The sequence below is a fragment of the Rhinolophus sinicus genome, chromosome 16 (assembly GCF_057876585.1).
Source record: "Rhinolophus sinicus isolate RSI-liver-muscle chromosome 16, RSI-T2T, whole genome shotgun sequence".
Classification (NCBI taxonomy): Eukaryota; Metazoa; Chordata; class Mammalia; order Chiroptera; family Rhinolophidae; genus Rhinolophus; species Rhinolophus sinicus.
The window spans coordinates 19,863,825-19,890,494 of NC_142516.1; the positions used below are offsets into that span (position 1 = coordinate 19,863,825).

General features: G+C 35.9%; 2 protein-coding genes across 2 annotated transcripts in view; one reads left to right on the forward strand and one right to left on the reverse strand.

Annotated features, from left to right (window-relative positions):
- SHOC1 (shortage in chiasmata 1) overlaps positions 1–15,192 on the forward strand; it is a 59,557-nt gene extending 44,365 nt beyond the window's left edge. The window contains 8 exon segments of the mRNA XM_019749524.3: positions 227–344; positions 1,377–1,488; positions 2,869–2,990; positions 3,673–3,766; positions 8,756–8,887; positions 10,743–10,892; positions 11,555–12,515; positions 15,092–15,192. Coding sequence (XP_019605083.3) covers positions 227–344; positions 1,377–1,488; positions 2,869–2,990; positions 3,673–3,766; positions 8,756–8,887; positions 10,743–10,892; positions 11,555–12,515; positions 15,092–15,192 — 1,790 coding nt within the window.
- Positions 15,193–20,008: 4,816 nt separating this feature from the next.
- Positions 20,009–26,652, reverse strand: GNG10 (G protein subunit gamma 10). Its single transcript, XM_019749530.3, has 3 exons — positions 26,496–26,652; positions 21,974–22,105; positions 20,009–20,976 (listed from the first exon to the last, which is right to left on the reverse strand). The coding sequence occupies exons 1-2, from the start codon at positions 26,574–26,576 to the stop codon at positions 21,980–21,982; spliced, it is 207 nt and encodes a 68-aa protein (XP_019605089.1). The 5' UTR covers positions 26,577–26,652; the 3' UTR covers positions 20,009–20,976; positions 21,974–21,979.
- Positions 26,653–26,670: the final 18 nt, after the last annotated feature.

A 26,670-nucleotide genomic window follows, 5' to 3' on the forward strand; every position in this document is an offset into this window, starting at 1 on the left:
TAAAATCTGTTAACTCAGTTTTATTTCTAGGTAGTAGGATAACATATGGTTTTTATTTTATTCATCAGACCTTTCTTTATTCTAATTTCTGATTTTTTACAATGGATGTGTTTTATTTTTATACTACTCCTTGAACATACACCTGTTATTCTCATGTTTAATTAAGAAATAGAAAGAGCTGGGGAATGAGAAAAAAAGAAATATTTATAAATTTTCTCTTATTTAGGAAGCACCTTGCTGGATAGTTTTAGTGGTTTTCTTTTGGAAATTCAGATTCCTTATGTGTTTTTTGCGTCTGAAGGACTTCTTAATACTCCACAAATACTTCAGTTGCTAGAATCCAAGTAAGTTACTGATTTCATAACTTTAGCAAAGGTATATATATCGTAATTGGCTAAATATATGCTATATATGTGGCACTATTTCTCTCTGATTCATGCCTAGAATTGCATCAAATAGGAACAGTTTTCTAGACAGTTTATGTCACTATACATTTCTCTCCTTCTAGTAAATCATTGTAATTATTGAATATTGTCTTTTTTTGGTAATGTATATCAATTTTGTGCAGAAAAAAATTTCAGTATTGTTTAAATTAATATTTTAATTGCATTTCTTTTGTTACTAGCCAATAAGACCATTTTATGTGGTTTTTTTCTGTGAATTATATGGTCATATCTTTGGGTCATTGATAATATTGAGAAAGAGCATTCTTATTTAGAGGACTTTAAATAATGCCTGGGAAACAGGACTTTAAAGGCTTAAATGAATTTCCAAGTTTTTAAACCTTTAGTTCTAAGGTCATACCAATACTGGACACTTTTAAATCATAGAAAACACTTTATCATAGCACACAAGTTGTCATAGGAATGTTAGACATTGGGCTGTATCTCAAGGAAGGATAACTGTGCTGTGACTTTAGTTAAAATGCAGATCTATTTTCCATACTTTTGTTTTTGTATCTTAAGGCTGTGGGGCAGTCACAGAAAACTATGAACTAATAAAAGTAGTTAAAATCTAGGCCAGTTTTAAGGAGAAAGAAAACAAAATTCTGATAAATGCAGAATGTTTTAGTGTCATAGCACAATGTTTTTGTTTCATGAATTATTATTTAAAGAGCTAGAATGAATTGGTCAAGACATTTGTAATACTATTATGTATGGTAATATTTATCAAAATACCTAAGGCAATACATATCTCAACTAATTTATCTTATATACTGAATAAATCATAATTTCATTCTTCAAATTTATAGAGTAAATTGATATGTGAAAGAAAAAGCACAGTAGTTCAAATTTAATATGCAGGAGGACAATACAACTTTTCTTAATTCTTCTGAGCCATTTCATTATGTCACCCCAAATTATTGTATTTTTCAGCTATAATATCACATTAGTGGAGAGATGTTGCAGTGAGTCATTGAAACTCTTTGGCAGTACAGAGTGTTATGTAGTGGTGACAATTGATGAATGCACTGCTGTAATTTTGCAGGTAAAACTATACAGTAAAAAATATAAATCAAATATATTAAAATATATATAACCATGAAATTTATTACTAGTTTTACTCTAGAGAGCTTAACTATAATCTAGTGATTTCTTCCAAAATTTTGCAAATGGGCAACAAGTACCAAAATTATCACTGAGGAAAACGACTATTACCTAGCTTCTTTGATACCTTAAAATTTTTAACATACTTTAACATGTTGCATACGGATCACGAGAATCTTCACAAGGGATTTAAACCCCGCCGTACACAACGTGTTAAGAAAACAAACAAAATATAGAATCTTTAATATTGTATATTTACCTATTTTAAATATATTCATAGAATGATTATAGTGTTGAAAACTTTAAAAACTAAATTCTAGCCATTGTGTTTCCTGAAAAGGGATGGTATATGAAGCCATGACTGGTAATATGGGATTTCCTCTAAGGTAAGTCGGGATTGCCTATAAACAAGCTGGTTTCTAAACAGAGAGAGAAATTCTCTTTAAAAGTCCATATTGTTTAGAATTAAGGTGTATAAATTCTTGACTGAGTCTCCCTGATATGTTTGCTTGATTGGAGTACAAATTACAAAGAAATTATTTTAATAGGTTGAGTGCAGGGGAGCAGAACCTAGTTTGATGGTGTAGAGTATAAATTAATGGCAACTATTGTTGGTCCAATATATTATGGTAAGGTACAAGTCCAATTGATGAGCAAATGTTAACAACGTAAGAATTATATGATGGAAACACAAAGCTCTGTTAGAAGGGTTCTTAAGAGATACTGTGTCTTGAATATTTAAATTCTTAAAAAAAGCATTATTTGGGAGGAAATATTGTTTGGGGAAACTGTTCTAATTCATCGTTACATACATTACTGGTACAGTAAGATACTTCCTGAATTTATTCACTCTATCAAAATTAATTGTGTTAAAGGAAAAAGAGAATTCTAGACATTGGCTAGAAATTCCTAGAAGTCCATTGACTGCTGCTTTCTCGTCTGATAATAAGCATTCAGAGCAAATTATCCCATGTGATTTTAAATATATTTTATATTGCCCTTAAAAGTAGCCAGATCCCTGTCTACATTTGACTTTGCCCTAATAGGGGCACTCTGTAAGCTGCTTTCTTCATATCTAGGACTATGGGAGACTTACGAGTCTTTCTTGCTGAAACTGTCATTAGCTGTTTTAACATCTACTGTAGCTTTCCCCCTACTACTTCCAGTGTGGTTTTAATTTTTTCATAAAATGGAAGCCCATACCCATGCTTCTTCTCAAGTTATCATTTATATATTGTAGATTCTTGAAGTATGGTAGCAATAATTCCATTAATAACTGTTCCACTTAGTGAATCTTTTTCTTTTATGTATTTTCCGGTAGGACCTAGAAGAGTTGAATTGTGAGAAGGCATCAGACAATATTATTATGAGACTGATGGCATTATCATTCCAGTACAGCTATTGTTGGTTAATTTTGTATACCAAAAAAACACTAAACTCAGAGTAAGTAAAGATTTCTTCATCCAAAGTCACGCTCCTATTTTTTAAGTTACTCAGTCCTCTTCTGTGAATAGAAGTAGCTATGCAAATTTTTCCCTGTTCATCTAGTTTGCTTTAAGTCAGGGATCCTCAAGGTGGAGGCATGCCCACAGGAAAACAAATCGGAATTTTGGAGATGACACGTTTCCCCGGACTTTCTGTGCAAATCATCCTCCCTTCTCTATCTCACTAAGAATTGCTGCTTTGTGTTTCACTTCTTTTTACTTTAAAATTCTGGACTTCTCGGTTAGAAGATATGTCATTCTTAAATCCCTTCTCTCTAAAATCTTTTTAAATACACCAAATAAGTAGCATCTTGCTACACTTTCTTTGATGTATGTTACTGAAGAATTACCAAAAAATCCATGCCAAGACAATGGCCTGTAAGGGGATAGGTTAAATTTCTCCCCTTCCTTACCCCAATCCCCTCTCAGCATTCCCTAGATTTAACGATATTAGTAAATAGAGATGGAAACATTTTTCCAAAAGAGTGCTAAGTAGACCAAAAAACCCATGAGTCTGTCACTAGTATTGTCTTGGTCAGATTATTCTAATAACATTAGAAATGTGAAAAACCAAATGAATTTTTAATAAGTATAACCAGATGTCAAATGAGTCTAAGTATAGTAATATAATTCTTTTTTAGGTATCATCTTACAGAAAAGACACTTCATAACCTAGCACTGATTTATGCAGCTTTGGTTTCATTTGGGCTAAAATCGGAAGAACTGGATGTAAAGGTATTCTTTTCATATATGTTTGTTCATAAGTATTGTTCATAAACCAAAGTTATACTCAAACTCATGTGTGCCCAGTGAGAAAACAACACTAAATGGGTAAATTAAAAACTGCTTAAAAGCCAAGTAAAGAACCGTTTTCAAATAAATGAATACTCTTTCCACCTAAACCTCTGTTCTAAAAGTCTTTAGTTTAATGAATTCAAAATCATATTTTATCTCTTAATTACTACTTTGATTTTTTTGAAACATGGCAGGATATTAATAAAAATAAATAATCCCTTGATCAAAAATGCTCACTTATGAAAGATATACTTTTTTTATCTGCTATAAAATGAAAATCTTATGACATGTGAATGGAGTAATATTTTTGTAATCTCTAATTAGTTACCTTTTTTAGCTCTTTTTTTCAATGCCCTTGCTCTGAAATTTAGACATTCCTCCAACTGGGGGCTCAGTACTCTTCTGTTTTCACTTTGTATTCTTCCTTGATAAAGTCAGCCTTTCCCACAAATTTACCTTCCATTTCTGAGTATAATCCTTAAAATGTTCCTGATTTTCCTTTGGGTTCGCACCTATTTTCTAGCTTTCTACTGGAAATCTCCACATGAATATCCACAGACTCTGCATATCTAAAACACAATTTCTCATCCTCCCCTACACTTAGTTTATGGCATTACTCTTCTGATCTAATCAGTAGCTAAATTTTCTTTTTAACTCTGCAGTATCTCGAAAATATGTCTCTTCTTTCTGTCCTACTGCTTTTTCCCTAAATTTAGGCCTTCATCACCTCTCACTTGGAGTTTTAACCCTTTCACTGCATTAATTGATTTCAAGGTTTTTTCAAAATGTGTCAAAAATCCACAAAAAATAAAAAGTTGGTATTTTGACTATTTTATGCATTTAATAATAACATTTTGAGCTGCTTTGTACATACTAAAAGACATTATTTTTAGGGTTTTTTTTGTTTTTTTTTAAAGATTTTATTGGGGAAGGGGAACAGGACTTTATTGGGGAACAGTGTGCACTTTCAGGACTTTTCTACAAGTCAAGTTGTTGTCCTTTTCAATCTTAGTTGTGGAGGGTTCTGTTCAGCTTCAAGTTGTTGTTCTTTCAGTCTTAGTTGTGGAGGGGGCAGCTCAGCTCCAGGTCCAGTTGCCGTTGCTAGTTGCTAGTTGCAGGGGGCACAGCCCACCATCCCTTGCGGGAGTCGAACTGGCAACCTTGTGGTTGAGAGGACATACTCCAACCAACTGAGCCACTAGCTCAAGGTGCGTGTTCAATCTTAGTTGCAGGGGGCAGAGCCCACCATCCCTTGCGGGACTCGAGGAATTGAACTGGCAACGTTGTGGTTGAGAGCCCACTGGCCCATGTGGGAATCGAACCGGCAACCTTCTGAGTTAGGAGCACGGAGCTCTAACCGCCTGAGCCACCGGGCCGGCCCCCTATATTTAGTTTTAAGCCTTTGTTATGTGGTAAATAAATTTACCATTATATTGAATTTTAGCAAAAAAATACTCAAAACATACTAAGTAGCATCAATTAGTCTTAAGGATAGATAAATTAGAATCTAATGGCTTTGATGACACAAAACATTTATTACAAAATGTTACACAGTATGGTGTACAAAACATCCTTGTTGTTGATAGTGCACGCCACAGGAAAACATATCTGAACGTCGCAGCAAAAGTGTAGCTTCCTATCTAATCTCATTTCCATTCTTTTCCCAGTCCAGTGTATGCTATATATTGATACCAATTACATTTCTGAAATACAGCTATGAGTATTCACTCCCTAGATTGTAAGCTTCTGAAGGAATAGGAACATATTTGTTCATTTTTGTATTTCTGGCACCCAGCACAGAGCAAGTAGGCACAGGGCAAGTCCCAAGAAGATACTAGGCTCTTGATAAATATTTGTTGTTGAGTTGAATTTTCTGGCTCAAAAGACCTTCCACAGCTTCCTACTTCATTTAAAACAGAGTTCAAACTCAGCTGAATTCAAACTCCTCCACAGTTTGGCCCCTAATGATCCTTCGTTTAATATGGTTCTACTCACTGTCTTCTGAATGTGCCCACACACTCACCTCGCAGCCATTGCACAAACCTGTCGTTTCTGTCTTCCCCCGGAATACTATTCTACCTCCTTTGACTGCCAGCCTTCAGAGTTCTGTTTTTTTCTGCCCAATTCACACACTACCTCCTTTAAGAAATGTCCCCCAATTTTACACTGCTGGGATAAATCGCTCCTTCTCCCATTTCCCCAATAACTTTGTACCTTTATATATAGTATGAGCTATTTATTCATACATCCTCCACCCTGAAGGGTAAGAACTAGGCCATTTTTCTTTGTATAACCTATAGCCATCTAGCACAGTGCTTTGTACACAGCAATAATGTTAGCAACAAATATCTACTAAACAGAATTAAATCAAAGCACAACCTATTAAGAAAAGCAACAAATGATCTATTTGAAATTGAATCTAGATAGTTTTGATCCTGTGATATATATTAAACATAGAAAAAAAATTCTTAGAAAAGTTATCTAAAGAATGGCAAATGTAAATTTGTCTCATTTATCTATTCAAGTGAAGTTTCACCCTTAATTGGCCTCTTTTCTTCCCAGCTCATGGTAAGCAGTTTTATGCAAAATATGCTTTAGAGAATACACTGAGTACATGACACCAATGAGTGATATTGTATTCAGGTACAGTGACCGTCTCATAGAGGACATGTTCCAAAGAAGCCATTTCAGGATGAAATAGGAGGTACTGCCCAGTCACAATCCATTCCAAACAAAAGTATGCGCCCACCTGGATCAAACTAGTCCAAAAGCATTTCAAGTTTTACATAATAATCTTTAAAATTGGTCAGTTTTTCCATGGAATTTGAGAAACAGCTATAATCAATTTACCTTACTCTTATCAATATGGCACCAATACTCAAGCCTCCAATTCTCGGGACTGATGACATTACATTAAAGGGATTCCCTAGATTCATGTTAATTTAAAATATATTGTTGTTTTACTTGACTTAACTTAGTAATATGCCTTTCGGTCTTTTAGAGCACGTCAGTATGGATTTTTTATTTTATTTTATTTTCAGGCATCTGAAGAGCCTAGCCATAAAGGAAGTATTAAGTACATTTTCTTAAACTAAAAAAAAATACAGCCAGTAGTGTTACGCTATATTTTATTCAAATTTCTTTCTTTTTTTTTTAATTTTTTAAATTCGTTTCAGGTGTATTTTATTCTAATTTCAAAAAATGTTCTATAAATTTCTTAGGAACTCTGTTTGCAAAAAAATGCATAAATACAACACACATATGCAAAATTTTGAGAACAATGTTAGGGGATTCTTGAATCTGCCAAAGTCTAGACATGAGCTCTGCTCTAATAAAGTAATATTTATTAACACCATCATAAAATTATGCCTTTTAAAATAAATTTTATATTCAAATAAAAGCATCAAATGTTCTCAAAATATCCAAAACTTAGCAATAAAATACATTTGGATTCAAACAGTGTATTTCTGTGCACTCTATACATATTTAGTATAATTTAAAGGAAATCATTCTTTAGAATGCGTATACTCCCCAGGTATGTACTAATAGTTTTATATTTGAAATTCTTGTGAAAGAAAAAACTGTCATAACTATTTTGTGAGGTTTGTACAGTCCTTGTTTTTAAATTTCTACTACAGGACAGGATATTTATACTTCTAAGATATGATGGTTTAGGGTAGTATATCTCTGTCCACATTGAACTGCTAACCCATGAACTATCTTTCCTTCAACCAATTCTAAAAGAAGGTAAAGATAGAAATGGAAGAGGAAAAGAAAGGCTGGCATTTCAGAAGAGAGAAGACATGGAGGGAAACACAAGTGACAGACAGAAAATAGGGGAAATTAAGAAATTCTGTTTTATGCGACAACATGGATGGATGGACCTGGAGGCTATTATGCTAAGTAAAATAAGTCAGACAAAAAAAGACAAATACCATATGATCTGACTTATATATGGAGTCTAAAGAACAAAATAAATGAACAAACAAAACAGAAACAGACTTATAGATACAGAGATCAAACTATGGTTGCCAGAGGGAAGGGGATTGGGGAACTGAGTAAAAAAGAGGAAGGAATTTAGAAGTGCAAATAAGTAGTTACAAAATAGTCACGGGGATGTAAAGTACAGCATAGGGAATATAGTCAATAATATGGTAATAACTATGTATAGTGCCAGATGGGTACTAGACTAATCAGGGGATCACTTTGTAAATTATATAAATGTCTAACCACTATGCTGTACCCCTGCAACTAATATAAAATAATATTGACTGTCAAGTGTAATTGTAAAATTTTTAAAAGGAAAACAATTCTTTCTTAGACTTTAGTTTAACACACACACATTTTCGGCATGGGTATATCTTAGTATTAAATAAGCTAAGATTGGATGAGCAATTCCAAAAATGTTGGGGATGGATGGCTACTCTAAATCAAAACCTTATTTTTTCTTTTTGAATACAGCTTTAAATTCATCTGTAAATATCCTTTATTTTTAACTTTGTGTCTGAAAAATCTTACACTATATATTTAAACTTCTTGTTTTAGTTGAACACTATTAGATTTAACCTAGAAAAAGCAAAATATTAAATATTACTAGTGATAACCAAATTGCTTTTTTTCTAATATAGGTGAAATGTAACACCAAATATATTAAAAAGATTTTATTAATAAATGTCAAATGGAAGAAAAACAATTTAGTTCCCAAAATTGAAAACTATAAGGATATTATACTTAAAGAAGAAAATTGCTTATCTTCACAAGTAAAATGTCCTGGGTTTCACATAAACAAATTAATAAACTATATCTAAAATAGTGCTCAAAGATGAGTGCTGTTTTTTATTTTTCTTCTAATTATAAATAATTTTTGAATGATATGTTTTGCTTCCAAATATTTTCTATAGTCTAACATTAAATATATATATTTTTTAGCTTATAATTGCCCCAGGAGTAGAAGAGACTGCACTGATAATTCGACAAATCGCTGACCACAATTTAATGACCTCGAAGAGAGATCCTCATGAATGGTTGGATAAATCCTGGCTTGAAGTTTCACCATCTAAGGTTTATTTCCTAAATAAATAAACTGGGCATTTGCAAAGCAAATATAAATACGTGTATTTGAATTCTCTTTCTGGTAGCATATTTTTGTCCTCTTATGCTTGCATGAGCATATATAACAATAACCATAATGCGCAACATTTATTTAGATAATTTTCTAGAATCATTTTTATTATTCAATTTCACAGAATTATTTTAATGGGATCTTTTATAATGAACTTTCAAATCTAAGTTATTACAAGGTGATCTAATGACTTTGATGCTTAATATTTTTAAAAACAATTGTTTTTCTCATTCCTAAATATAAACATTTAAGAATAATAAATTTATTAAGAGAATAGCAACATTTTATCATTCCATGATTTGTCAGTAATTCAAGTATATAATTGAAACTCAAAGTAGAGTTGTATAATACTTTTAAGATTAAATAGTCAATTTTTAGAAATTTCTTTTATTTGAGTATAAATATTTCCAAGTTGTTATACCAACCCAGTGTTTCTGTTACCTTTATTTTTAAAATACTTTCAAATCATGAAGCTATAAAAAAACAAATAACAAGGCTCTTTATGTACGAATATGGAATAATCTCCAAGATGGATTGTTAAGTGAAAACTGAAAGTTGCAGTACAGAGTATGCAGTATACTACCATTTGTGTAACACAAGGAGAAATTAATATTTATATGTATTGTTTTATAAATTAATAAAATATCTCTGGAATATTTCATACCAAGAAATGATAACATTGGTTATCTCCAGAGAGGAGAACTGGGCTAATGGGGTGGGAATGAGACTTTTTACCTTTTAATACTTTTAATACTTTTAGAATTTTAAACCACGTGACTATTTTACCTATTCAAAAAATTAAAATTATGAAACAAATAAAATAAAATATTTATATGTATTAAATCACAGAACTTCTACATGCCTAACCAGAACATAGTACTAACAGCAAATATGGGTATAATTAACTATGACATGTGTATGTGTGTGCAATTTCCTTCTTACCATATCCAATCTGCTCACATGTCTATCATTTGATAAAAATCAAAGATGGTGCAAAGAAAACCAGTGTAACCCATGAAAAAAGAGAATATGGCAATAGTAGAGATGGTTGTTATACGTGTATTTCTAGACTTTTATAAGATCTCTATGAAAATACACCTTTTTAGATTGTCAAGGTCAGTTCCTGTCAACAGAAATTCTTCCTGTACTCTTTAAACAAGGCTTTCCTGAAATTATAACATCTCTTAAATATCACAAACATAGTTCATCTTAATCAAACAGTGATAATATATTGTCTACAAAGGGAGGGCTAAAGAAATCTTGAGGTCCTAAACTAAGTCCTCTAAAAGCTTTCTCTTTAGAAAATCTACCATTAGATAAAACTTTGTCCTTTGAAGAAGATCAACTGTGACAAATTTTTTTGGATGAGTGATTAGACTAAATAAACTTGAAGATCCTTCCCAGTGAGAGTGTACGAATCTTTACTGCCAAAGAACCTTCCCTCCTGGCCATACTTTTTTTTCAGACACCTCAATTTAAGTGTAGGTCAATCCTTTAGTGTTAAAGTGCAGAATAATCCTTTTCTGATTAACATAGAATCAAGGAACTCAGCTGGTAACTCCTTTGTACACCAGAATGATTCACAGTCAGATGTCTTTTCTTTGGGCCTAACACAAATGAGATGTGAAACCAGAATATCACCAGTTGACACTCAGAAGAGAGTTCCTCCTAATTTTGTAAATTATCAGAATGTTGTAAATTATCAGAATGACAAAAATTTTAATCTGATAGAGTAGAATAAAATGCGTCACTTTCAAAAGACACTGGCTGATTATTCCTTAAACTCTTTCCTAGGAAGAAACTTACTTACTTGATTTTCCATGTATTAATCCATTGGTGGCTCAGCTCATGTTAAATAAAGGACCTTCGCTGCAGTGGATATTATTAGCAACTCTTTGTCAACTTCAGGAACTCCTACCTGGAGTTCCAGAAAAAGTGTTAAAGGTTAGTTATTTGAGATCTATATTCTTATATGAGTTTATTTCCTTTCCACTTGAATATTTATTTTCACCATAAAGATTTTCAAAATGAAGGTATCCAACTATACTTGCTTGGGACTTTGCATAGTAAAGAAATAATTTCCTTGAACTAAATTTTGTATAGAATTCTCATAGGCTGTCAATCACATTATACATTTTAAAGCTATCTCTAGCATAGATAATTCAGTACAGTCAGTTTATCAGACTTTAAATCATTTTGAATGTTGGTGTGCCTACAAATATTCTATTATACACTGTATCCATATGGGTTTAAATTAACTCTTCTAAAAATCCCGATGCCCTTCATTATAGTAGTAAAGTGAACTTTAGCCTTATTGGTAACATTTTTAAATTTTTGTCAAGGAAATGGTATTCATGTATAACTTGTGTAACTGAAAAAAATCTATTATAAGTGACTAGAAAATAGATGCAAATTACAATGTTTTTCTTTTAACAGGGCCTAATTATGTAATGTTTTTACTACATGGGTTAACAGAATACCGATGAATGAACTACTTATTTATATTTTGCCTCCTTTCCATATAGATAAGCATTATTATTTATATTTACTAGACTGAAGTTCATATTGCATTCGTATTGTATTAATTAATTTTTAAAAAATTTTAGCATTTTTGTGGCACCACTTCTTTATTCAAGATTAGTTCTCCTTCCACAACAAAATCACCTCAAATTTCATCACCTCAGGAAAACAGAAATCAGACCTTTACTTCTCAGAGTTCAGCTTTTGGCTCTTCGGAGTCTGTCATTCAAGAACATAATGAATATTACCAATATTCAGACTTAGGAGAGACAGTGCAGGAACACACAAGCACCACTTCAAATTATAACACTTCCCTCATGGAACTAAGAGAAATGCCATGTGTTTTACCACCTGGGACTTCTTACAGTCAGACCAGCTACTGGAAAGACTCCTGTTGTAACGCTAACATAGTGCAGAATAATCCTTTTCTGATTAACCCAGAATCAAGGAACTCAGCTGGTAACTCCTTTCTACACCAGAATGATTCACAGTCAGATGTCTTTTCTTTGGGCCTAACACAAATGAAATGTGAAACCAGAATATCACCAGTTGACACTCAGAAGAGAGTTCCTCCTAATTTTGTAAACTATCAGAAAAAGGGAACACATGAAGCAAAAAGATCTACCAATGAAGAAGTATCTGTCCCTATCTTCTCATTCGAAGGCTCTCAATCTCCTCTTCATTGGAACTTGAAGAAAAATGTATGGAAACAACAGAATCACTCCTTCAACTTACAATATGGTGCAGAGCAGACTACATGTGACAAATGGTACTCTCAGAAAGATAATTTATGCACTAATCAGCAAAAATATCTATCAAATGAGTTAGAAGGCTTCATATATGCAAGTTCAAATGCTGGAACTAAAGACACTGTCTGGAAAGAATTACCATCTGTCCCCAGCTTGGATTTATTTTGTGCTTCTGATTCTAATGTAAATCAAAAAGAATTCAACAGTCTTTATTTCTACCAAAGAGCTGGAAAATGTTTAGGACCAAAAAGGCACTCTGAATCTTCATCTAACTCAGAAGACAAGAAATCATTAACAGGTAACACTAGTCAATAATTGATAAACTACTCTCAAATGTAACTTAAAAAGATGTAACCACTTCCAAATTCAAAAAATTTTTTTTGTTTTAATTACTACACTTAAAGAATCTTCAATAACTTTTGGGTCAAAGAGAAAACTAAATTCTAATTATAGACTTCTAGGAAAAAAATGCAAAGAAAATATATCAAATTCTTACAGCTTTAGATGAACTAAGCATTCAACTCAAGAAATTAAAAATAAAAACACAGAACAAATCTAAACAGGCAGAAAGATAAAATTAACAAAGATTAAACAGAGAAATCAGTGTATTAGAAAATTAACTTATTTGTCAGGCAAGGACATTTAATGGGCTAAAATGTATTAAGGTATCATTCTAGGCCACTGATGTGGATTACTTAATTCTGACAAACATATTAAGCAGATATTACTGTTAGCGCTATAGTGCAATTGATGTTTCTGAACATTTAACCATATCATTTTTTTAAAGGACAATTTTATTTTCTCATTTTTGATAATTATATCTTTCCTTTCTCTGTCATTTCTTATGGCACTGGCCTGAGTACCTAGAACACAATATTGTTTTAATGGTCATACAAAAGTGTTTTTGCCATGACGGGGGGGGAAAAAATCAAGATAAGAGAGAAGCTTAAGCTTCAAAGCTCTGTTTTCCACAGGCCCTTTTGTGAGGCCTGAGAGGGACCCAGAAAAATCTTGTATTCTTTGTTTTATTAAAAGAGGACCTCTCAAATGGTATAAGCCCCAGGACTTAACAAAATTTGGATTTGGTCCTATTTAATAGTCACAATTTGTTTTGTTCCTGATTTTAATAGGAAGTACTCTACCCCTAGTTTTGTAAGTTTTCTTAGGAATAGAATAGCTGCTGAATTTTATCCAAACTCTTTTTGGCACCTACAGGGGAAAATCAAACATATTTTCTCCATTGCCTACTAATGTCAAGAATTATATTTAAAAATTTACTAATATTAACCCATTTTTGCCATTTCTGTGGTAAACCTAATTGACTTTTAAGGAGTGATTCTTTTAATATGCTGTTAAACATGGTTAATAATATTTATGATTTTCACATCTACATTTATAATAAAGTTAATTTATTGTATTATTTATGCTCTGTCACATTTTGACATGAAGGTTCATAATCAATATTCCAGCTTCATAAATGAACTGGAAAAATTCCACAGTTTTCCCACTCTGGAACAAATTAAGCATCCTAGTTATTGTATATTCTTGAATATAGGGCCCCCAATGTGGAAGATAATCTTTCCATTTTCTCAATGAGAACATTTCAGAAAATATTTTTTAATAAATTTTAATATTTAAGCTTTTAGGGATATGGCTTGAATAGTCAAATATGTACCCACATTGTCTCAATGAGAAAATTTCTCAATGAGAAAACTTCAGAAAATATTTTTTAATAAATTTTAATATTTAAGCTTTTCAGGATATAGCTAGAATAGTCAAATATATACCCACATTGTATTTCATCAATTTAGTTATAAATAAATATTTTAAATCATGTATAATGTTGGTTAGAAATATTGAAAAACATATTTTTAAAATTTATAGAAAAAAATTTTCCACTTTCCAATTATTTCCATAAAATATTTTCATTCACACAGTTCATATAAATCTTTTTTTTTTAATTAAAATTTATTGGGGTGACAATTGTTAGTAAAGTTACATAGATTTCAGGTGTACAATTCTGTATTACATCATCTATAAATCCCATTGTGTGTTCACCACCCAGAGTCAGTTCTCCTTCCATCACCATATATTTGTAAATCTTTAATGTTAGCATTTTCATTATGATTATGGCAACTTTTGACTTTACTGTGGTTTTCCATAGCACATCGTTACCTCCAAATATGTTGTTTACAATATAACATGCTTTAAATTCATATTGATGCAGCCCTAGAACATTAATCCAAAGCATTGGCGTACCTCAAGATAATTTCCATTTGTCCTGTATGTGTACATTTGTGATCTCTATGATAAAATTATCTACTACATCGCTTTTTAAATTTGCTTATAATGGCATCCATTTCTTGCAATAATGAAATTATATCCCCAGGAATACTAAAATTTTAGCCTCCCTCTTTTACTGATTTAATCAATTGAGTATTCAAATCTAGGATAGTTCAGGCTAAAGTATATCATATATAATACAGTCATGTAAGGAGAGTTCATACATGATCACCACATACCATATAACAGACCTCAGGATCAATTCTGTAGCAGAGTACAGATACAGGTTAAGGAACAGGCTTAATGAGGGAAAACTTAAAGGCAAAGTCTTAAATACAGGGAGATTTAATTATTTGCACAAGGCATGAGCAAATATCTGTAGATAACACTAATTAATACTGGGCCATTGGGTACAGGTGTGTATATGCTAAAAATGCAATTTTTAATAATTATTTTATCCCAATTTGGAAATTTTAAAACTTTGTAGATAGGTGATGAAAAGATAGGATTCACTTGAATAGCTGGGGGGAAAAGATAGCTCAGATTACTATTATCAGTAATAAATGGTTTTCCTTTTTCTCCTTTTAACAGATTTCATGTGCACACAACTACCACAATGCAAAAAACAACGTCTAGTGTATGAAAAAATCCCTGGTAGAGTTGATGGACAAACTCGTCTGAGGTTTTTTTGAAAGAGAACGAATAGTGCTCCATGCTACATTCCATTGTTTTTGATGATTACCCAGTAACAAAATGATTTAGATTTGGTTATACATTAAAGAATGCAATTGTTCTGAGATGTTCTCAGTTTTCTATAATAATTTTCATAATACATATTCTGTCCTATAGTTTGCATCTTTGTAAGTAAAATATTCTAATTAGCATAATTGTCATAAGATTTAAATATCTCCAGATTCACCTAAATATTGCAAGCCTTTTTAAAAAAAATACATAAAACCTTATTGTATATATATATAAAAGGGCTATTTAGCTGTCTTCTGAAGGGCCCGCTGCCTCCCACCTTTCCCCCAGCAAGACTTAAATGAGTTCCCATCCTAGTCTGACCCTTTGAGTCAAGAAGTAAAGATCACGACAGTCAACCCTCCACCACCAAAAAAGTTAAAACCCAGGGCAAAATTTAAGTTAGAAACTTCCGATTTTAAGTATCTTCATAAACAAAATTTTAAAACAAAGTACTAAGTGAAAACATTTGCAATCCTGTGGGGACAGAGCCCCAGAGAGCAGTTTCCAGGCTCTCAGCCTCACGCTAAAAGGCGCTGGCTCAGGTAGTAAATGGCCATCAACTGTGATTGGATGGCCATCAGCTGTGGCTAGTTGGCCGTCAGCTGTAACCTGTGAGCCATTGGCCACTAATATAACTACTGTGGCTACGTTAGCAGAAAATGGGGGCTATCAAGAAGATGGTGGCTGAGCTAGCAAGAGCGGATTGCAGAGAGGCGGATGCTGCCAGAGAGAATATAGTGGTATGACTCCCCCATCTATGGCTCCGTGGGTGTTCCTTTGTGGCTTCACCACATCCTGCATTCTTATGTGGGGAGCGGGACCAGAGACCCTGTGTGACTCCCTGAATGACAAACCCACATAAAAGAAAAAAGGTTTACATTTCTAATATACCAAGAATTCCCTACAAATTGATAGGAAAAAGACAACCTGATAGAAGAATGTGCAAAATATATGAATAGATATTATTTCACAGAAGAAACAAAAATAGCCAATAAACATTTGAAACAATATACAGCTTCATTACTTATTAGGCAAAGGCAAATAAAAACGATAGGTTACTGTTTTTTCACCTATCAGATCAGTAACATTTTTGAAAATTCAAAATGCCCAAAGGACATTCAGACATTACCTTACTTGACCTCTCAACCTTTGATCCTGTTAACCACGGCTTCCTTTTTGAAACAGGCTTGACTTGACTTTGAACCACCTCTCCTACTTTCTTTCCTCTTTCTACTACACTTTTATCTATAGGATGTTTGTTTTTGCTTGGCTATGTAGGGGGTGCAGACTTTAAAGAGAAACTTTATGGAAATCTAATTGGAATTTCTGTTCTACTTTCTTAAAGTTTGGGCAGAACTGCTCCTAAGGCAAGGCTAAGGATGCTCAGCCTACCATCTCCTTTATCCCATCTTTAATCAGCTTCCGGAGGAGGGGAGTTTCTTCACAGGCCACGGATTAGGGCAAGTCCTTAGCTGAGCTATCAACACCTGCCTCTCTGCTTTCCCAGCAAACGGAGTGGAAGCATCTGAGGGCTCCTGCTCCATCTCTCCTGCTGATAAAGTGAGCTCAGCTCCAGCAGAACATGCCCAGGGAGCAACTGTCACAACAGGTTGAGGTAGCGGGTCCATAGGAGAAGCCTGAAGGGTCTGGATCGGCCCTTCTTAGTGGACCAGAGTGTCAGTTCAGCCTCCAAGTCCTCTCCAACAACCCCATCACATGGAATTGTTGGGAACAGCCCCAACTTTCCAGATTGGCTTTTGCAATGGAAACATAGATTTTTTTTTCTTTGCTAGTATGTCCCTGAGATTTTTGATGTTCTAAGGGGAGTTACTTGCACTTAGATTCATTGCTGATGATAGCGATGTTCACCTTTGAGGGCTTTTGAGAGGCCTCACCCCAAGTTCCTAGGCCCCACTCAAACTTGTGGGCCTCACCAGAATATCAGCTGTCTCTTCCGATGGTGGATGTACATAAGTTACTCCCTCCCTTTCTGAGACTCAGCATACAACTGGGGCCAACACCAGGTGTCCCACCCCTAACCTCCTCATACGTAATAGGATCCTGCATATTCTCCCCAAATCAGGAGCCCCATCCTAAAACAGGGGATCCAACAAATGGAGTACCCTGGGTTGAGGGTTGTGGAGAGTGCAAAGTAGCAATCCAAAACAAGGGCTGAAAAAAATACATATTTTTCTCTTTTGCTTTTATTTGGTTATGATTTTTTAACATACAACAGTTAATAGTTAATTTAGTTATTCAAATTCCTTAGTTATTTAATTATTTAATTTGATATACCATGTTTCCCCGAAAATAAGACCAGGTCTTATATTAAGTTTTGCTCCAAAAGACGCATTAGGGCTTGTGTTCAGGGGATGTCATCCTGAAAAATCATGCTAGGGCTTATTTTCCGGTTAGGTCTTATTTTTGGGGAAACACAGTAAAGTATACACATCTTTTCTGTTTTTGATTTCTGGGTTTTCTGCCTTGCTTAGGAAGACCTCTTTTACCCTAAAGTTGTTCAATTATTCTAATTTTTCTTCTAATGCTTTCTGTATTACCTTTCTTTAACCCATGTGGATTTTTTTACATAGTATAATATAGGCCCAATTTTATTTTCTTCCAAATAGATTGCTGATAATGCCAGCACCGTTTATTAAGTAAACTATACTTTCCCAATGAATAGGAAAAAGGTCAAGTCTATTTCTGAACTATTATGATCCAATCATCTGTTTGTCTATTCCTGTACCACAATAATATTGTTTATTTTGGGTTTCCTATTTTTGTGTTATTTTTAAATCATAGTTTTGATTTAGCAGCTTTAAAGTAAGTTTTAATAACTAAAGAGGCAAGTTTCACCCTCCTGTTTTACACACACACACACACACACACACACACACACACACACACAGTTTTAAAAACTATTCTTGAACACTTGTTTTTTTCCATATGAACTTTTAGATTATTTTAATCAATTCTCCTCAAAAAACTAAGATGGGGGGCGGCCCGTTAGCTCAGTTGGTTAGAGCGCGGTGCTCTTAATAAGGTTGCCAGTTCGATCTCCACATGAGCCACTATGAGCTGCACCCTCCACAACTAGATTGAAACAGCTACCTGATTTGGAGCTGATGGGTCCTGGAAAAACACACTTAAATAGAAGTTTAAAAATAGTAAGATAGGAATTCCACTAAATTTATATAAAATTTAGTAGATTTGGTAAGACTGCATTTTAATGAAACTTCATATTCTGTAATTTATGTAGACCATTCTATAAACATCAATAAAACCTTTTATGATTTACACTTCTGTTAAATTTATTCCCAAGTATTTTTTTTATCATTTTGTCATTATTTACATTTCCAACCAGCTTTTACCAGTATAGAAAGTGCTTACTTTTCTATGTATACTTTGTATCTAGCCAGTCTCCCAAATTCTATTACAAATTCAAGTATTTCTTTTACTAGACTCTCTTGAGTTTTCAAGTTATAAAATTATATGATCCATAAAGACAGATATTTCTCCTAAAATGTTTACACATTTCATTTTTTTTCCATCTTACTGCGTTAGCTAAGAATTCCAAAGCAAATGCAGAATAGTGGTGATAAAGGAATTCTTGTTTTGTTCCTAATATGCTGAATGGTTCCACTTTTCACCATGTTGTATAAAACTTGCTGTTGGTTTTGACAAACTGTCTTTACCATCTTTAATTTCTTTCTATTCTTATTTCACTAATCCATTTAGCTTTTATTCAGAATAGCTATTGAATTTTATCAAATGACTTGCTGGCATAGATTCTCTTCTTTAAACCATTCATGTAATGCATTACATTGATAGATTTCCTTATATTGAATTACTCGCAGCTTTGTCAGGTTGTATCATCTCGTGATATACTACTGAATTTGATTTGCTTATATTTAGGACATTTATATCTGTATTCATAATGAGATGTCTAGTTTTCTTGTAATACCTTATCAAGAGTTTTGGAAAAGGGAAAGTAGAATAAAGAGTTGTTTTTGTAGTTTTTTGGCATACAAAAAGCCAAAATACACAATGTGCACAACTTGAGTTTGGAGATAAGTATACGACTATGAAACCACCATCACATTGTATGCCATGAACCTATCCATCACCTCCAAGTTTCCTCTTGCCCTGTGTGTGTGTGTGTGTGTGTGTGTGTGTGTGTGTGTGTGAGAGAGAGAGAGAGAGAGAGAGAGAACACCTACCATCTCGTAAGCCGAAATTTGTTTTTTAATGGACATTTTTTTAAAAATGCGTATTGTTGTTAAGATGGAAAATGGAACATATTTAAATGCTGATAGAAAGAATCCAACAGAGAAGTTGAAGATAAAGGAGAGAAAGGATAATTGATAATGTGACGTTTCAGAGAAGGTGAAACAGATCCAGAGAACAAAGAGGGGTTACATCAGGGATACCTGAATTAGAATCGAATGAAAGGGGACTACTTAGACCTGGAAGTTTCACAGCCAGAAGTTAAGGGAGTTCCCATCTAATGGCTTCTATTTTCTCTATTGTAACACGACTCATACTCAAAGATATTTTCACTTATTTATGGGTTTATACAGCGCTATTCAAGAGCAAATGTTGTCAGTAATTGAGATATTTCTGTATGTTATACCTATATCTATTTTTTACAAAATTCTACAAGTACATATAAACAAAGATTTCACCTCCCACTTCCAGCACTCAATCTCACAAGCAAACAGGAATCCATGAAACCTTAAAACAAAATCAGACACAAAATGTTGCTGTCATAGAAAAGGAAGAATTAAGCAAATTTTATTTCCAAGCTCCTCAAAGATTATTACAAACACAAAGTATCCTTTGAAAAATATCCCAAATTAAATCAAAGGCACATCATCAAAGTAAAACACTTAAGACATTAAGAATTCATTTAATTTGTTAAGATTTTCACATTACTTTGTTTTTAATCATTTGCAATGTTCTGTAAGTCACATTTTAAACATTTTTTTAAAGACATGAAATAATGTGTATTTTTAAAATACAACCACAACTATAAAGTAGAGGAACTTAAGAAAGTAAAGATCAAATCTGCTTCGTACACAGAATGGGGCAATCTAATACACAACACAACATTAATCTTTCCAAACAAGTTTGCTAAGGGATAGCTCCCACATTTAGTGTTAAAAATAAAACAAGCTTCTCATTTAGAAAAATCAAGACGTCATTTGATTAATAAAGCCTACTCTTCCCCCAATCTTACACTGGCTTATCTTCATTTAGAAATTGTAAATTCATGAGAAAAGAACAAATTTTGTTATGGTGTAAAAATCTTAGAAACAACAAATTACAAATATTAAATTTTTTAATAAACAAAAATGTTTTCCTTTCCAAAATGTAAACACCCAGTAAATAAAACATACATAATATTCCAGGTATAGAAACACTAGTGATTCATCACATAGGAAAGAGGTGCATTTTGGTATATTTGGTGGTAAAGTTTTTGTCTGTCTTAAGTATAAAGCACTTCACCAAATAAACCAGGCCACTATTATTTAAAAGTCTACTCCTTTACCCAGTTTCCTTATTTGAGTCGAAAGTCATCAATTTCTGTAGAATTTTGGCGATAGGACCAGGTCACAGGAAAGGTCTGCAATATCTAAAAGTTATTTGGTTAAAGAAAAATGTTTTCTTGAGACTTGGAGGCAACCATTCATCACTTTGCACCTGAAGGCATTCCTCGGTGAACTTCTTTCCTACAGGAAAGAGAATGTGGCAGATTCTCACTTTAGTAAGATTTATACATAAAATTAACTAGTCATCATTTCGTAGGGCACATTAGTATTCTCAAAGTAGAGAGTAATAATTAAAAAAAAATTCAAACCACACTAATAAGGAGTAGGACCCATGAAAGTGCTTTATAAAAAGAAAAATGTTACACCAGCATAAAACGTTTACTACCATTAATGTGGCTGTTTTCCATTAAAAGGTACACAAGTACTTGATAGTATGATTACTTCCTTCTTTTTAATGTGAAAAAGAACCTAAGATGATTACTTACTGGGTGAAAACCCTTTAGAACACACAATTTTAAATATGCTGGCCCCAAAAGACTCCAATAATCTATGCTCTGAACTCTTCCAAAAAAGATAAAAAAGTGAAAATGTGAATGAGATCCCGTAAAATGCATTAGAACCCATGAAATTTCTAATACGCCACCAAAGAGATGTTTTCATTTCAATATTCAACTTTTAAAGCTCTTTTAACCAGATTCAGACTTTCCCCCAGTAGCTACATCAAAGCTTTCTCCATTAAAACAGAGAGACATTTCTGAAAGCCTTTAGGAAAGAAATCACAGCTGGTGATAGGAACAAGTCTCCTTCTCTGGGGAGTCCTGAGTCCCAAGAATAGCAAGTCAGCTGATAGCACCAAGCAGCAAATGACAATTCTGGGATGGTGTAAGGACAGAGAAAGTAGGATTAAGTTCAGGGAATTACCACCAGCCAACTCAGTGAAAGAGCTCAAGTCCGTGAGGATATTAACATCTCATGAGTTAGTGCCAAAGAGGATTGAGACTCTCCTAATGAGATGTATCCTACAGGCAGGGTAAATATAGACGAGAGTCACCCTTCAGGGATAGTTGTGCCTTTTGCTGTTTTTTAAAATTCCCCTAAGAATAGTAGATATTCAAAGCACAGTTGCCCAAATCCTTTGGGAAGCCCTGCGGTAACGCCGTGGTGTATCATTACTCACCAGTCTTCAGAGTAATGCACAGGATCTGGGCTCCCGGAAGGGGTTGCTCCCGGCTGGAACTCCGACCAGCAGGGCATCCTTGCAAGCGTTCTGCATGCAGTACTGTTGAAGCTCTGCAGCTGCCTGAGAGACCTGAAACAAAAGGACTACAGCGTGACGTGCTGGTCACAGCCAGCTCCACCCAGCAGCCACTGGATGCTCTGGAAAATGATCGTACAGCCTGACCACCCGTTATGTGAACTCCAAGTCTCCTTTTTGCTGAAAGTTCTAATAACTGAACTCCAAAGAGGAAAGGTTACAATTTCTATGAACTTTTGATTTAGGATAGTTTTGGTTTGGTTGCTTATTCAATAAAGGAAAGAAAAAGCCATTATCTTTGATACATGTAGACTCCTAGTTTTGAGACCGAACTGCTAAAGAAATAGTTCATTCGAGTGTTCCCTTTACAAATTTTCCCTTAGAAAGGATGCATTGATATATCCAGGTGTACCATGTGAGAAAACTGTTTTAATGCTGACAAGGCTGGAGCCTTATCCAGTCTCCTCAAAACAAGTGACAGTTCTTCCACCGCGCTTGTGAGGCAGACTGCTTATCAGTGGCGAGTACAAGGTCTTCAACCAGACTGCCCTGCCTCAAATGCAGCTCCATCACTACCTGATAACCTTGGGCAAGTCTCTTAACTTCTCAGTACCTGTTTTTCTCATCTGTAAAATGTATTTGTATCCAGTAATAAATAGTATCTACCTCATTGGGTTGATGTGACAATTGAGTTAACTCATGTAAAGCACTTAGACTAGCGCTGCCATTTAGCAATACATTTGTGGCAGACTGCAGAAACAGTCACAATGTTTTGTAGTTCCTCCCACCAAGAGGTGGAGTCTATTTACCCACTAGTTGAATCTGGGCTTGTCTTGTGACTTGCTTTGACCAGGAGGATGTAGTGGAAACATTGGGCAAGTTCCAAACCCACGCTTTAAGAGCCTTGCAGTTACCTTTCTTGCTGTGATTGGACCCTAAAACCACCATCTAATGAGCCCCAGCTAACCAAATGGAGGTCTTGTGGAAGAGAACCAGTCAGCCAGCCCCCAGCCACCCACCAACCACCCTCCAGACATGTGAGTCAGGCCACCCAGCCACTAGTCCACCCTCCATTTGATCGCACACGCACAGGAGAACCCAGCAAAGATCAGCAGAACTAACTATACAGTTGAACCCAGCTCAAATCACTGACCTAAGAATTAATTAATGTTGTTTTAAGCCACTAACTTTTGGAGAAATTAATTAAGCAGCACTGATACAATATTATTCTGCCTTTACTCTTAATCTCCATTTGATGCATTTGTACTTGGAAGCTTTCCTCACTTTCTATTTTTCTTGCATTGAAAAGGTGTTTTATGTAAAAACTCACCTATATTGCATAAATAATGATTCAAGTACTACTACCACTTTGTGTTAGTTTTCCAAGCTTCCAAATAACTGGAAAATAAACTACCTGTGTTACAGTTACTATGTAGTTTCTAGAATGCTTTAGGAATTTTGGTTTGGTTAATGTAGTAACAGCTTATGTTATATAATATAAACACAATATAATATTGTCAGAGTAAGGTTTAAGCTTACTTTTCCCTCAACAGAAGTTCTGACATTTTCACATGAATAATACTTGGAACTAACAGTTATATAGAACAGTTATTAAGTCAAAAGGAATTTGGAACCAATTATGCTCATGCTTACTACCTCTGCATCAGCGGGAACAGGTGAACTCCACATGAGTGGAAGGAGACTATCTCCCAGGACCCCTTGGGAAATGGGACTAACTGTACCCTAGCCTAAAGAACATGGTCAAAAAGTTAAGGTGAGGGGATATGCAGAGAAAATAAGAGCAAAAGTGGTAAGCATTTCGCTAGCACTTTGGAGAATACACGCCCTAACACTTGAAAGCTGTTGCCTGCTATTAGAGGTGGGATAATGCCCACCCAAATTATATGCCTTTCCTTGGTTTGAGTCCATGCTCACCCAGCAACTGCTGAGAGGCCTCTCCAAAGCAAAGAAGGGGTCCTTGAAAGAAGAGTGAGCATTCCAATCACTGGGAAGGGATGCCCTCCATTATATGCTTGAAAACTGGTGTCATGGCTTACCAGTTAGCAAGTCTGCTAAAGAGACGATATCTTTGGGTGTGCTGAGAACATCTGTCATTGAGCCCTGAGATGAGACCAGACCTTGGATTGTGGTGACTCCTCAGGTGCTGCCTGTGAAAGGTCCTGCCAAGCACGCCCAGACCATGCGACCACAAGGATACCACTCAACTAAGTTTTAATCTGTGTGACCTTGAACAATTCATTCAAATTCTCTAGGTCTCAGTAAACCAAGGTTGGGGTTCAATCCCCACATGGGCTACTTTGACATCTGGCTCAGTTTTCTTCCACCTCAGGTCCCAACATCTTGAATGCTTTCGACAACCCTGACCTCTTCTCCTCAAACAACCTTCTCCCTGATGCCAACAGTCACAGCCAATGCCTGTAACTGCTCCACAACGGAAATTTTACACTCTGATCACAATCTCTCCTACTCATCCAGGGTTTCACTTCCGATTCTCACTACACCTGCTCTTTGATCTCAGGGAGAACACCTCCTCCCCTTTAGTCCAGCCCATCATCAGGAGGCTGGCTCTGGCCCTCCTCTACCCAGTCTAAGCTCAGCCTCTTTCTGGCAGACCCTCAAACTCCTTGCCCTCCACCCCCAACTTCCATCTTTCTGGCATACCTCCCCTCTAATCCACGACGTGGATCAACTACCATTCACTTTGGGCACTCAGGTTTGTGGGTGGCCAACTGCTGCTGGAGCGGGGAAAATCACAAGTAGGGCAGTCTCCAATCTCTTAGTAGCTGGGTCTTCAGAATCACAGGTGTCTATGGATGTGCTCCTATGGGGCCCTCCCCCACTGCCAACAGCACTTTCTCCCCCACTCTCACTCTTGTGACTTCGTTAGCTCCCTTTTCTCTGCTAGAAGAAAACCTGGCCTCCTACTTCACATAGAAAACTCATCACACAAGTCCTTAAGCTCAAATCTAGAAACATCTATCTTTATACATATCCTTACCTCATTTCTTCCTGTCTCAGGTGCCCATCCAATCCCATGCCCCAAGACAGACCCGTTTCCTCTCCTCCAAATCTCCTCATTTGTTCCTTCCCCTCAACCTCAAAACATGGCTTTTCATTTCCTGAATTTTTTTAAAAAAAAGTTTCCTTTTGAAAACCAGATTTCTTTTTTTAAAATGTCTGCCTACCTTGCTACAATCTAGATTCTGCTTCTAGTACTATTAATATATACGTCCCTGAAATCTCTTCTGCATTTCATAACTCTCTTTACTTTGTTTTATAATCTTCACATCACTTATCATCTGCAATTATTGTATTTATTGGTTAATGTGTTTATTGTTTAACATCGTCACTAGAATACTGAGCATTCTCAGTCCCTAGGATAATGCCAGACACAGACAAAAGGCACTACTGAGGTACATGGAATATCACAGCAGCGTTCATACATACACACATACGCTACATTGTACAAATAATGCTATACTAGTTGCTAGACACAATTAAACAACAGGTGCTTTTTAATCAACTGACTAAACACTGGACATGTGGACTAAGCCCCAAATTTGGAAAACCCCTTTCTCGATTTAGTAACCTTTCTTTGTCTTGGTTCTCCTGTTCTCTCAGCCATCTCATTTGGCTGATCCCTGGGTTCATGCACTGGTCTCTTCACTATATATTTTTTTCATCTCTGTATATTCTAATTACCTCTCTTAGCCTTGTTCTCTGAGCTGCAGCCCATGTAGCTAAATAGCTTCTGGACATGTCCTCCAAGTCCACGTACCCAAAACTGAACTCATTCCCCCTGAACCCGCTCTCCCTCCTCTATGCCATCGCGAAAGGCATGGCCATCCATCCTGTCACCACGCCAGAAACCTTCGTCCTTCTCCTCCCTCTGTCCACCAAGGCCTGTCCATTCATTCAGCCGCCTCCGCATCTCTGGACTCCATCTTCGCGCACCAGCGGAGTCCAGGCCACCAGCACGTCTCTTGCACGATTGGTCTGCTAGCGTCCGTCCTGCTCCCCTCCACCCCCGAGTCACCGTCCACACCACTGAAAATGAAACGCCCCCGGGGGCACTCGGTCCCGGACCACCCTCGCGGGGACAGGCCTGTCTTCGCGAGCCACCAGGCCAGGCCTGCTTCCCCTCAGGCCACGTCTCCACCCCAGGGAGCGCCTCGGTCCCGCGAGGCCGAGCAACGAGCCAGGGCAGGGCGCACCGTCCTCACCGCCGCCTACCGCGACCGAGCCGCAGCGCCGTCCCACCCCGCGCGGCCTCTCCAGGGGCCTGGCGCCCAGATCGCGCTCGGCCGGCTCAGCAGCCCCGCCCGCGGCCGCCGGCCTCCCCACTTGCGGCCCTGGGACAGCAGGCGGGGCGGGAGCGGGCGGCCTCCGCGCCGCGAGGAAAGGGCGTTCCCGCCCGCCTCACCTTGATCCTCTCCACACCGGCCTCCAGCTTGAGCTGCTCCACCAGGCGCTGCAGAGCGTTCACGCTGGCCCCGGAAGACATGGCGGCGGCGCTGGGCTCCGAGGGCGGGTGAGCTGGGCTGGCGGAGCAGCGGGCCCCGAGCGCGGGCACCGCCCCGGGGCGGGGAAGCAGCTGC

Bases quoted from the DNA above. Each gene is read 5' to 3' on its own strand.
- GNG10 (XM_019749530.3), bottom strand. From the start codon at position 26,576: ATGTCTTCCGGGGCCAGCGTGAACGCTCTGCAGCGCCTGGTGGAGCAG. The intron at 22,106-26,495 runs GTGAGGCGGGCG...CTTTTGTTTCAG, and splicing joins CCGGTGTGGAGAGGATCAAG to GTCTCTCAGGCAGCTGCAGA.